Here is a 13,291-nt window from a genome sequence, read left to right on the forward strand (position 1 = left end):
TGTATGAAAGTATGACATTCTATGAAACCCTTATAAGAAAAAGAATATTAAAACTTAACTCTACACCTGGAAGCTTAATTACAACAGCCCTGTACAGTAGGTCAGCAGGATTGCCCCATACTGCAGATTGGAGGACTGAGGCTGAGAAAGACGGGGCAGGGGAAGCCTTAAGCCCCCGGCCAGTTTGTAGCAGAGATGTGAGGAATCAGTGGGAAACCAGTGACAGGAATTCAGTCAGGCGGGTTTTGGAAAGGTTTTGCCCCTGGAAGGTGCTAAGTTACCATCATGTTTCTGACAAGCTGTAAAAGAGGCAGAAATTCACCAGATGCATTCCTCCCTCCCAAAAATGCAGCCATGGAGGATAGCTTCCCTTTATCCATAATTTTATAAGCCTCTTATCGTGTGCCGCTCTACGATTCTTGTTCTCTGCTTGAGAAGAGAGGGATTAGATTGGCATTTCTCCTTGCCTGTGTCAAAGAAGTGAAAATCAGATAGGCCGAGCAAACTTTTCAAGATTGTTGTTAACTCCATCACAGGGGAATCACCACACCGGCCTTATAATTCTTGGCAAATATTTAGTCCACCTTAAGAACAGCTGGCCCTCTCTCCACCCACCTTACTCAGGCCATTATTGGAAATCTAAAAAAAAAATCCCTCTTGTGGTTTATGAACTCTGTGTAGACTCCATTGCTTAGTTACTGGTGTGTATGAACACAGCAGGGACACAGCAAAGAGAGGGACAATATCTCAGAAGGCAAACTGGAGTAACTTACTGAGTGGGCTTGAAACAGAAAACCCAGAGAATTAGCAGATCACACAGGTTGCGCGACCTTGCAGTACAGCGGTCAACCTTCTCACCGGTAGGTATATTCCCACTTTACAGATCTGAACCTGGAGGCTTCCTTTTGCTGTAACGCCTTTCCAACAGTTATGTTTTAATTTCTGTGTTGACATAAATGGTGGTCATTGGCTCTGCAGAGAAGCTTTGCAAGAGCTCAACTGCTCTCTAACGATTTCCTTCAGCCTTGCAAGAGTTCAGCTGAGAGTGCTTGAACTCCTTTGAGCAGTGGAATATCCCAAGTAGCTAGCCTTTCCCTTTTCATCCATTCTTGAAACCCTAATGATTTCACACCGGAAAGACAAACAATATTGCATTGAACTGTAAAAATACTGCATGAGCTAGGGGGGAACAGATTCGGTTATTGGATCAGAGTTTCTCTCGTGCTGAGTTCACACCTCCGTAGATCAAATTTAAGTAGGAAAAAAGCTCTGAAAAACAATTCCAGCTTCAGATTGTATTCTTTGCAGTTTTTATTGTCTTAATTTTATCTGCGTCTCTCCCTCGTTTCTCTTTTTGTCTCTCACACCTCACCCCTTATGAATGCATACGTTTAAGCACTGATGGAACACTGCGCAAAAGCATTCTTTTTATGTTTTTGGTAGGCGCACAGGCAGATTCCATTCTTTGTATTGGAGTTCCTACCCACCACACAAGAAGACTCTAAATTGCTTGGAGGGGGGGATGTTTAATCAATGCTCAAATGCCTAGCAGCCGTATAGCATGGGCTGGGGGGGGGGGATGCATAAAATAACACCGGCACTGCGTCAGCTGCGCTGGCTACCAGTGGAGTACCGAATTAGGTTCAAGGTTTTAGTATTAACTTATAAAGCCCTATGCCGACTGGGACTGGTTTATTTGCGGGACCGCCTCTCCCCATATGAACCCCAGAGGACTCTCCGTTCTAGTGAGAAACATCTGTTAAAGGTCCCTGGCCCCAGGGAGGCCCGCCTGGCATCAACCAGGGCCAGGGCCTTTTCAGTAGTGGCCCCAGCCTGGTGGAACGTTCTGTCTGAAGAGACTAAGGCCCGGCAAGATTTGTTATCCTTTTGCCGGGCGTGCAAGACAGAGCTGTTCTGCCAGGCATATGGGCAGTGCTAGGCGGAGCCTCACTGGCCAGTTGATGAGGGATTGGGCCCTCTCCACCACCAATACCCCCATTTTTTTAAAAAAACTCTTGAATGCAGAGATGCTCTGAAGTTGTTTTAAATTTGATCAGCGGGATTCTGTGCTGCTATGTTGATATATATATAATTGTATTTTAACTGTATGAATTGGATGTTTTTAGAATTGTTAATTATAACAACTGTTTTATATATTTTAACCTTTATGTATTTTGTAATCTGCCCTGAGCCTGCTGGAAATGTGAGGAGGGCGGAATAAAAACAGACAATAAATAAATAAATAAATAAATAAATAAATAAATAAATAAATAAATAAATAAATAAATAAATAAATAAATAAATAAATAAATAAAATAGAAAGATGTGGCAAATTGCACACTCGTGGTATTCTGTATGATATTTGGAGCGTGGGGCACATCGGTCACTCATTGGAAGTGAGAACAAGTCATTAGTAACTTCAAAATCCGACGAGCATTTCAGAAGCACTCCAGTCTGTAATCCTTGTGGGATTTCCTTTCTTACCCTTCCCTGGTTGTATTACTGAGCTGAACAATTTGGAACTGCAGGGCGGGTGTGTTTTGTTTGCCTTTAAGTGGACCTTTGATTCTCTCCATTCTTGGACCCCCCTGGCTATGTGACCCTCTGGATCTTTTCTCCTTTCCTCTAGATTGTTCTTTCCTGCTGTTCTTCCATCTGGAGGGCATTCCACCCTCCGGAAAAGGCAACGGCCGGTCATGGTGCCCATGAATGTGAACCGCCAGAAGCGGGACCACATCGTCTGGACCGATCTCATCTTCCGCATCCCCCTGCACAAGCCCAAAACTGAAGGTAGGGAGCTGGGTGGGCTCCACTTTTCACTCTGCCCAGAGTGGCATTCCTGATGCAGTTCTGAGAACTGCTTTGCCGTCAAGGCCGGATGTGAGCCTCTGCACTTGGAAGCTGGCTGCCTTGTTTAGGTTCCGCTCCCAGGTGCCTGGGCTGCTTCATGCCCTTCCCCCTCCCTTCATGAATTCTGAAAGAGGGAGGAAATGGACTCTCTCCACATGTGCAATTTTATAAACCTCACCCCTTAATCATCACCTCTCTTTTGCTAAATTCAAACAGACCCATTTTTACCACCCACTTCCTCCAAGGAGATTAGAGCTAACTCCCACCTCTGTGGTATCCTCACACCAACCCTGTAAGGTAGGCTAGGCTGAGAGAGTGATTGCCAGTAGTCAGAGAGCCAGTTTGGTGTAGTGGTTAAGAGCAGCAGGACTCTAATCTGGAGTGCCAGGTTTGATTCCCACTCCTCCACTTGAAGCAAGCTGGGTGACCCTGGGCCAGTCACAGCTCTCTCAGAGCTCTCTCAGCCCCACCCACCTCACAGGGTGTTTTGTTGTGGGGATAATAATAACATACTTTGTAAACTGCTCTGAGTGGGTGTTAAGTTGTTATAAATTGAATGTTATTATTATTACTGTTATCCAGTGAGTGTGCTGGTTGGGTGGGGATTTGAACCAACATCTCTCTAGCCCTAGTTCAACACATAGACTCCTACACCACATTGGCCCTTCTAGCCAGGAGATGTGACCTGCATTCCTAGTTCTTAGGGACCTCAAACTGTCCATCAAGCAAAGACCTTTAGCTGGCAAGTTATACAACTGCCTAGAAAGACAGCTATTGTTCCAATTGACTCTGCCAGAGAACAGTCCCGTCACATAATGCGGTTGTGCATGAACATATATCACGGCTCTCACAGAAAATGTGGACCAGTTTGATCCGTAAGATGAAACGAGCCCTCCCAAACAGCAGCAGTCTATAAAAAGTTATGAGCCGTCCAACATAATTGCTTACTCAACAAGGCTGTTTTATTCTAGTTCCAAAAAAGGAAGCAAGATGCAACACGTCTGTGGCGGCGATATCCAACCTCCAATTGGGCAAGAAGAATCGGCAAATGAAACCGCTGCATCTCCGCATGGATTCTGTTCAAGAGGAGGAGACAGAAGAAGTAAAAGAGTCTTCTCCACCCCAATCCCATGCTGTGAGTGCACCATCCTCGCCAGGAAACCTAGCCTCTCAAGGAAAGGTCAAGAGGGTTCTTGTTGACCTCAGACCCATCCTGGAGAATGTAATGGACCCCTTCGAAGAAGGACCTGAGGAGAGGGATCTGGAAAATGATACACTTCCTTCTTCATACCCTAGAGATTCCAGCAGGAAAGTTACGGATCCTTCCAGTGAAGCAGAAGAGAAGGACTCCACCAATAATGGATGCTCTTCTTCAAATGCCAGAGAGTCCAGCAGTGAAGACCATGAAACAGAAACAACCACCATGGATTCTGGAGATGGAGAATCTGACCAGGACAGTTTGCTGCCTCCCTCAGTGGACCCATGCAGAGATTTCAGCCTTGCTGCCAACAACAGCAGGACCCCAAAGGACATCTGCTGGTCGCCTGACGAGACAACGGCCCTTGGGAGAAATGACTGGCCAGCCGTCCAGCCTACGCAGCCCAAACTGAAAATTCCCAAGTCATTCCCCAAGATAACCCCACACTGGCCAGGCCTTCCAGAGGCAGACAGCACAACAGACCTAGTCAGGGTATGTTTTGACTACCTGTGTGTGCAGTAAGCTTTCTGCAGTTGGTTACAGGATGAGCATTCTCTATAAATTCCGCAGGTCATGTTTTTGTTTCCCCTCCAGTGTGTGTATGTGAATAATACAGCATTCCAGATCTTGTACAGCATCCTACCACAGAGTTCCACTGGTTAGTTGAGTCTTCACGCATGTGGAACTCACTGCTACAGGATGTAGCGATGGGTGACTAGCTTAAATGGCTTTAAAAGGAAATAAGACTAATGCATGGAGGAAGAGGCATATAAATGGCTGTTATTAAATGGAACTGTCATGTTATGAGGTGGTATATCTCTACGTGCTAGTTATTGAAAGGCAAGAACAGGAAGAGGTGGTCTTTGTGCCCCAATCTTGGTGGTCTTCTTGCTTCTTGGCTAGTTGGCCATTTTGAGAAACATGGAAACTGCCTTGTATAGATTACCAGCAAAGTGAGAAGCCCTTCCGCTGACATGAACTGAAGGCAACTCCTAGCCTCTCCTGTTCTCCATTCCCCCTCCAGCCCTCACCCCCCTCCCCAGATTTCCAGCTTCCAACTCAGCTGCTCCTCCAGAGGTTACAGGAGACCACAACCAGCAAGAATCACTTGCTGATCATGCAAGTGCTGCGTTCATTACGTGAGGAGCTGCCGACAGAAAACTTGGACTCGGATGATGGGTAAGGAATCCTAATTAACCGTCTCTCTTGGATCCCTAATTGTTTGGCCTAAAGGCTTTAGTAGACCTGAATCGAATTTGGGAGGGAGAATTCTTTTTGCTTGACCTCACCAAAATTTGCTCACACCCCTCTCTACTCTCCTGCTAGCCACTGGTTGCTTGTCCCTGCCCTAGGCAGCTATCCGAGCTGACTGCCCCACTTGAGGCCGAGGTCTAATTGCCTAGGCAGGACTTTGGAGTCAGCAATCCTGTAGCATGGATACTGTTCCAGGAAAGGCTGAAGATGAACTGAGACTTTATATGCTCTTGCAAAGAAGTGGATATACAGACAGATATCTCTTCCAGGAGCAGGCTACCAATACTTAAAGGTGCTACGCCAGGTTCTAGCAGTGAGTACTGTGACGTGGCTGAGGCAGTTCAGGGCTTTGAGAAGCTGGTTGAGGAGAGATCTCTGGTTCAGGAGTGGGCTCTGGTGTGGAGACCGAATCTGAAGCAGAAGGCAGGGGTGTATCCCAGGGGGAGATAGCTGACTCAGAGGATTGGGACCCCCCTGCACATCACGGGAAGCTCCAGGAGGTATCTCAGTTGCCTCCTTCTGTGGTGGCCTCAGGTGCCCTGCTGCCTCCCCCTCTGAGTCTTTGGCCTCTTCACCTGATGAAAAGTCAATACTTTGGTCCATGACACTCACGTGAGCAGCATGTAGAATAAAGTGGTGTAATTCCAGATGGGAATTGGTGGTGGCGGTTAATGTTTTCAAAGCCTGGCCCATGTTTTAAAAAAAGAAACAGACTTCTACCACCGCCTTCTGTACAATATGTAGATGAGCTCTCGGAAGCCTTTCGGGAACCAGCTCTCGCAGCGTCTCAGTGGCAAGTCTGAATATGGGAAAAGAGATCGAGATGTTTCCAAAACTAGAGTTGCCAGGCTGCAGCTGGCAGTCCCCAAAGGAAGAATTGGGGGCAGGGCCTGGCATGTGGACATTGCCTAGATGTCACTTCCAATAAAAACAGGATGCAGTATCATTAGACACTCTAGCGTTCACAAAAAACTCTATGGCTTTACTAGAGCATCCTCCATGTCACAAGTTTTTACTAGAAGGATTTTAAAAAGGTATTTATATTTGAAAAGGAAAAAAATAGATTAGGCGTCATGCACAGTACAAATAAAAATATGACCTATAGTGAGAAATCTACATATAAGCATCAATAAATGGCTTCCAAATATCTAAAATAAGTCCATCCTCAGTTGCCATCTATATGCCATATGTTCTCTTACTCTCTATGATGTAGTTATCAAAGAAATAAAAAACTACACACACACACACACTAAAAGAAACAATAACTTATACCACAACTAGGGTCGCCAGGTCTCCTTACCCTCCTACTGGGAGAGGAGGACCCGGTACTCACTTTGTTGAAGTATTTCTGGAAGTGATGTCATGGCGCTGGCCACAGGAATATTCCTGCGCTTTGCATGGGGGGCTCAAATTGGCCCCAAGCGAAGCGCGGGGGCACTCCTGCGGCCAGTATGATGATGCCATTCCTGGAAGTGACATCGTTGCACACCGCCAGGAGTGCGTCTGCTGAAGTCTTGCCCGGGAGGTATTTTGCCTCCCCAGCCCTTTCCTCACGCCTTTCTCACCTGCCAGCCAGGTGAGTGGTGGCAGAGGGGTGAAGGATGGGAGCGGGGGATCCCCAGCCCACGCTGGAAGACTGGCAACCCTAACTCCAACACCCAGGAATGCACCAAAAGTGATCCTACCCCAAAACAACAACAACAACAACAACAACAAACTGAACAAGGAAAACCTCAAAAGTTTTTACTGGAAGCGACAGAAACACTTTGGTGCAATGCCGGTGTACACACCTTTTCTCCCTCAGTTTCCTCCCACTAGTGCCTGAGTCCCGAATGAGCATCAAATCAGGATGCCAGAAGGCGTCCCACTATAGTGGCATCCTTATCCAAAACATTAATTCAGCTCATGAACCATGGGGCAGAGTGCCATCTTGTGAACACATGCCTCAGATTTCTCTTTATCCATGCAGGGACAAAGGGAACCACCTCACAGAGCTTCCAACGGGCAACCTGCAGAAACACAACAAGCCACAAGCCAGAACGAGGAAGCCTGCGGCCCCGAAGAGGAGGCTAGGCAAACTGGTCTGGTGCAGCAGCAGTTCAGTCCACGCTGCAGACTCAGGACAGAAGGCCCTGAACGTTCCAGGTGCTGCAGAACTGGGAAAGTAGATCTTTGCATGCCAGATTGGACCGGAACATACGCCTAATCCAGGATTCTGTTCCCAACAACAGGCTCCCCAGGTGCTTCTGGGAAACTCACAAGCAGGGTGGCAACGCAGCAGCCTTCTGATATGCAGAGGTACATTGCCTCTAACTGTGGAGGCTCCGTTTGGCTTGTCACGGCTAGTATGCATGCATAGGCCTCTCCTCCATCAAACAAATGCCTTTTCTTTTGGAAATTATCTCACTGATTGGGTTCTGAAGGTGGCAACATGTCTGGATACACACAACCAGGACTCGCTTTCTTGGCAAAGGGACACAGTACTGTCGTTAGATCTTCAGATCTGAGGACAAAGTTATATCTGGTCTTTCAGGCTCCCTCAACCACTTCTGGAACTGCTGCTCTCTTCCAAGGCGCCCCTCCCAGATTCTCGGAGATCTCTTGCTCCCGTAAAGACCTCTGCTGCTTCTCTTTTGCTCTCCCTTGGGCCCGGAGTCCCTGCCCAGAAGACCCCCCACTCACATTGCCTGCACAGCTCTCCTCAAAAGCCACATTTTCCTGGAAGTCCCCTTGGCCTGATGGAAACAAAGTTCATTTGACTGAGAGCCAAGCTACAAGTGACGCCTGACACAGGTTGGACACTTCTCAGCTTCCCTCAAGTTTTGATGGGAAATGTAGGCATCCTGGTTTTACAGCTTGGCTCTCAATTACAACTGCAAGACCAGGATGCCTACATTTCCCGCCAAAACTTGAGGGAAGCTGACTAGTGTCCAACCTGTGTCAGGCATCACTTGTAGCTTGGCTCTGAGAAGAAAGCAGATCCCTGCCCCACTTTATCCCCCCCCCCTTTGCTGTTTCACCAGATTTCAGGCAGGGAGCCTCTCAAGAGGACGCTTGACAGTGCTGGGCACACTTGGGACAAGACCAGATCAACACACCGATCTATTTAATGGGGGATCAGGCAGATGATATTTTACTATCATTCAGGCCAAGTGAGAAGGATTTAAAGAAATATGAGAGGAAGGTGGAATGTTTTGGAAAACATTTTATTGCTGAGGCGCAATGTGGTTTATGACACAGCAGACTAATTCATGTGTGCAAAATAGTAATAATAATATTCAATTTATATACCGCCCTTCAGGACAACTTAATGCCCACTCGGAGCAGTTTACAAAGTATGTCATTATTATCCCCTCAACAAAACAACCTGTGAGGTAGGTGGAGCTGAGAGAGCTCTGAGAGAGCTGTGACTAGCCCAAGGTCGCCCAGCTGGCTTCAAGCGGAGGAGTGGGGAATCAAACCCGGCTCTCCAGATTAGAGTCCCGTGCTCTTAACCACTACACCCCATGGATGATTTCATCACCCCATTGTGCTCACTTGTGCAGTATTGTGAATAAGGGGCCCTACATGAGGAGAGAGGAGGGAAGGTGGCACGGTATAACCCTGTGTGTCTAACCGAGGGTGATGGTGCTCCAATGAAGGTGCAACTGGGGTTTCTTAACACTCTCCTCCTGCCTCAGTGTGGTAACTGCCTTTTCCAGGGTAAGCTCATCATCTAGGTGTAGCTTTTCAGATGCACTGTGGTTCCTGACTCCCACTTCAATTCTGCCTTGGAGCATTTCCTTATGTACACATGTATGTATGTACCATTAAGTCGCCCTAGGGTGTCATGTCTGTCACCCATCCATGCCATTATTTTCAGCTGAAGTGTTGCTGTGAACCAGTGTTTTGTGCTGAACCATTGTTCTATGCTGTGACTTGATATCTTATTGCTGATGCCATAACGTGCCTTGTATTCACAGGCCTGCTGTATCCAGAGTGCCTTATCTCTTGTGCTTTGAAGCTCAGTGTCTCCGACCTTGCAAACCTGCTAGTTCTCAGGGGAAAGAAGAATACCGTGTTTCATTCTTAATCTGTTGCTTCTCTCCTTTGTCTAGACGAAGCATGTAAACTATTTAGGGAGTTCTCAGAACTTCGTGCCAAAAGTTATGTTTTCCTGTTGGGAGGGGGTATGTGTACTTGGGACCTATAAGAACTATAACTTTTACAGATCTTGTTATTCCTGTCAACCTTCTGATCAACCTGTGGACACATCTATGAACATGATTTGATTCCTTGAATAAAGCCTTTTCACCCAAGACCATGGAGTGCTTGCTGTGAGGGTACAGGGATCTATCTGCCATAGCCTGTCATCCACAGACCTGACAGGGCTTTCAAGGCAAGTGAGAAGCAGAGGTGGTTTTGCCATTGCCTTCCTTCATAGAGTCTTCCAGGGCAGTCTCCATCCCAGTATCGACCTTGCTTAGCTTCCGAGATACCACCCCGCTTTTCTTCCTCTTACAAATATTATTTTTACTGTAGCTCAAGTTATTTGAACAGCACTTTTTAAAAAAAGAGCTACAGTGGAAGCCCAGCATGTGAGCGTGTGGCAGTTTGGGAGACCCAGTTTGGTGTCGTGGTTAAGAGCAGCAGGAGTCTAATCTGGAGAGCCAGGTTCAGTTCCCTGCTCCTCCGCTTGAAGTCAGCTGGGTGACATTGGGTCAGTCACAGCTCTCTCAGAGCTCTCAGCCCCACCCGCCTCACAGGGTGATTGTTGTGGGGATAATTATAATACAACATACTTTGTGAACCGCTCTGAGTGGGTGTTAAGTCATCCTGAAGGGCAGTATATAAATCGAATGTTATTATTCTGAGGAAATAAGCATTGTGTAATGGAAACACAGAAATGAGCGATTCCCAGCAAAAGAATCTCTATGCTAGAAGTGTAAGAAAAATGGCTGCTTTGCAAGTGTAGTAGTAAGGCAAATTGCAACTAACCCAGCTTGTTTCTGCCCAGAAGCCCCCCACTCACATGACCTGCACAACTCTCCTTAAATGTCCCATTTCCAAGGAAGCCCCGTTGCCTGACAGAATCTTAGCAGAAAAATCTCCGAGGTGACATTGTGCCTCTCTTTACCACTCCCTCTCCCACTTCTCCCCCTTTGCCATTTCCTGTGTTTCAGATTTCAGACAGGAAGCATCTCAGGGGACTCTGGGCAGTGCTGGGCACACTGGCAGCCCCTATAACAACACCCCACACTGAGCTTCTTGCCTTCCATTTAATAAAAGTATGCTTCCAGCTGTATGGGAGATAGAGAAGCTCCTTAAAGATGTCTCTCTGAGAACCAAGATCAAGATCATCCAAACCACGGCCAGATCGAGGGGGGCAGGGGGGTAGTCTGCCCCTGGCGCCGCCAAAGAGGGGGCACCGGGTGCAGCTGCCAGCCGCTGGGAGTGCGCCGGCGGCAGCACAGATGGCTGAGCAGCCGCCCGCACCATTCGCCTGCCCAGCAGGACAGGGAGCGTGTGGCAAGCTGTCCGCCCCCTCAGCCGGGCAGGTGAATGGCATGGAGAGCTAGGAGGCTGTCCACGCCACTTGCCTGTCCTGCTGAGGGGGTGGCTGGCTTGCCACGTGCTCCCTGTCCTGCGGGGCAGGCAAATGGCACGGGTGGCCTCCCAGCTCTCTGTGCCACTCACCTGCCCAGCTGAGGGGGCAGCCAGCTTGCCGTGCACTCCCTGTCCTGCTGGGCGAGTGGCACGGAGGGCTGGGAGGCCGCCCGCGCCATTCGCCTGCCCTGCACGACAGGGAGTGCGCGGCAAGCTGGCTGCCCCCTCAGCTGGGCAGGCGAGTGGTGCGGGCGGCCTCTCAGCCACCGGCGCTGCCGCCGCTCCGTTGATGGCCTGCCGCCCCGTGTGATTACATCACAGAGTGACATCACCACGCAGTGCCATGCGTGTGTGCACGCCATGCACACGCACTGGGCAGCCAGAATTGGGTTGTCCCGGGCGCCGGGAACCCAAGATCCGGCATGGCATTCCCCATTATGATGTGTGCGTGTGTGTTACGTGCCATCGAGTTGCCTCCAACCTATGGTGACTCTATGAAGGAAAGACCTCTATCATTAACATACCTGCTTAGATCCTGCAAACTGAAGGACATTACTGTGTATGGATGTGAAAGTTGGATAGTGAAAGTCGATGGGAAGAAAATTGACTCATTTGAAATGTGTTACTGGAAGAGAGTTTTACGGAAACCATGGATGGCCAAACAGACAAATAAGTGGGTCCTAGATCAAATCAAGCCTGAATTCTCCCTATAAGCTAACATGATAAAACTAAGGCTAGCGTACTTTGGTCACATCATGAGAAGACAAGACTCTTTGGGAAAGTCAACAATGCTGGGAAAAGTGGAAGGCGGCAAGAAAAGAGGAAGACCTAAAATGATAGGGCTTGACTCAATAAAAGAAGCCACGTGCTCCCGTTTGCAGGATCTGAGCAGGTCTGTTAATGATAGGAAGTTTTGGAGGTCTTTCCTTCATAGGGTCGCCATAGGTCAGTGGCAACTTGACGGCACATAACACACACACACATGCTTGTAGCTCATTTTGAGGAAGTCTAAGCTCCAGTTCACAGTCCTCCAAGGAACAGGAAGAGCCCAAGGTGAGAAAACAGACTGTGCTGTTTCAGACTGCAGGTAGGTATGAAAGCCAGTTTGCAAACACTACCCAGAAACAAAGAAAGATGCCTCTTCTCCACCTGAAAGCCCGCACCCCGAGAGGCAGGCTGGCCGACATCCTTTTGCCCTGGCGTTCTTACAAAGGTATTCCTTTAGATGGGGAAGTATTAAAAAACGGCATCTAGATTCATCAGATTGGAGGGAGGTGTCCAGTGGGGTGCCGCAGGGCTCGGTTTTGGGCCCGGTACTTTTCAATATTTTTATCAATGATCTGGATGAAGGAGTGGAAGGGCTGCTCATTAAATTTGCTGATGATACCAAATTGGGAGGAGTGGCAAACACCCAAGAAGATAGAATTAAAATTCAACAAGACCTGAATACTCTGGAGAAGTGGGCAGCTGTGAATAGGATGCAATTCAACAAAGACAAGTGCGCAGTATTACATCTGGGCCACAAAAATGGGAAGCACAAATACTGGATGGGGGATACACTTCTGGGCAGTAGTGTATGCGAAAAAGATCTTGGGGTAAGAGTGGACTGTAAACTGAATATGAGCAGTCAGTGTGATGCGGTGGCAAAAAAGGCTAACTCAATCTTGGGTTGTATCAAAGGGGCCATAGCATCGAAATCGCAGGAGGTCATAGCCCCTCTCTATACTGCCTTGGTCAGGCCACACCTGGAGTATTGTGTGCAGTTCTGGAGGCCTCACTTCAAAAAGGATGCAGACAAAATGAAGAGGGTGCAGAAGAGAGCGACGAGAACGATCAGGGGTCTGGAGACTGAGCCCTATGAGGAAAGGCTGAGGGCCCTGGGAATGTTTAGTTTGGAGAAGATTGAGGGGGGGGGGACATGATTGCTCTCTTTAAATATTTGAAAGGCTGTCATTTGGAGGAGGACAAAGAGCTGTTCCAGTTGGCAGCAGAGGGTAGGACGCGAACCAATGGGCTAAAACTACATGCACAAAGGTACCGACTGGATATTAGGAAAAACTTTTTCACGGTCAGAGTAGTTCAAAGGTGGACTCAGCTGCCTAGGGAGGTGGTGAGCTCCCCTTCACTGGCAGTTTTCAAGAAGAGGCTGGATGAATACTTGTCAGAGATGCTTTAGGCTGATCCTGCACTGGGCAGGGGGTTGGACTAGATGGTCTGTATGGCCCCTTCCAACTCTATGATTCTATGATTCATCAATGCAATCTTCAAAACTGGTAATTCTAAATAACATGACCACATCACAGCATTCAAGCCCTCAGAAGGGGTATTCCTTCCTATATCAGAGGGGGGCATATACCTCTTTTAAGATGGCACCTATCTCTGAAAAGGCGTTCCTGAAACCTT

The 13,291-nt window shown here is 48.0% G+C and overlaps 1 protein-coding gene across 1 annotated transcript; it reads left to right on the forward strand.

Annotated features, from left to right (window-relative positions):
• The first annotated feature begins 774 nt into the window (after positions 1 to 774).
• LOC129331067 (uncharacterized) lies at positions 775 to 7,989 on the forward strand. The gene is made up of 5 exons (XM_054981394.1): positions 775 to 860; positions 2,630 to 2,790; positions 3,822 to 4,540; positions 5,073 to 5,227; positions 7,272 to 7,989. The coding sequence occupies exons 2-5, from the start codon at positions 2,697 to 2,699 to the stop codon at positions 7,468 to 7,470; spliced, it is 1,167 nt and encodes a 388-aa protein (XP_054837369.1). The 5' UTR covers positions 775 to 860; positions 2,630 to 2,696; the 3' UTR covers positions 7,471 to 7,989.
• The last annotated feature ends 5,302 nt before the right edge of the window (positions 7,990 to 13,291 follow it).

The sequence above is a fragment of the Eublepharis macularius genome, chromosome 5 (assembly GCF_028583425.1).
Source record: "Eublepharis macularius isolate TG4126 chromosome 5, MPM_Emac_v1.0, whole genome shotgun sequence".
In the NCBI taxonomy this organism is placed as follows: Eukaryota; Metazoa; Chordata; class Lepidosauria; order Squamata; family Eublepharidae; genus Eublepharis; species Eublepharis macularius.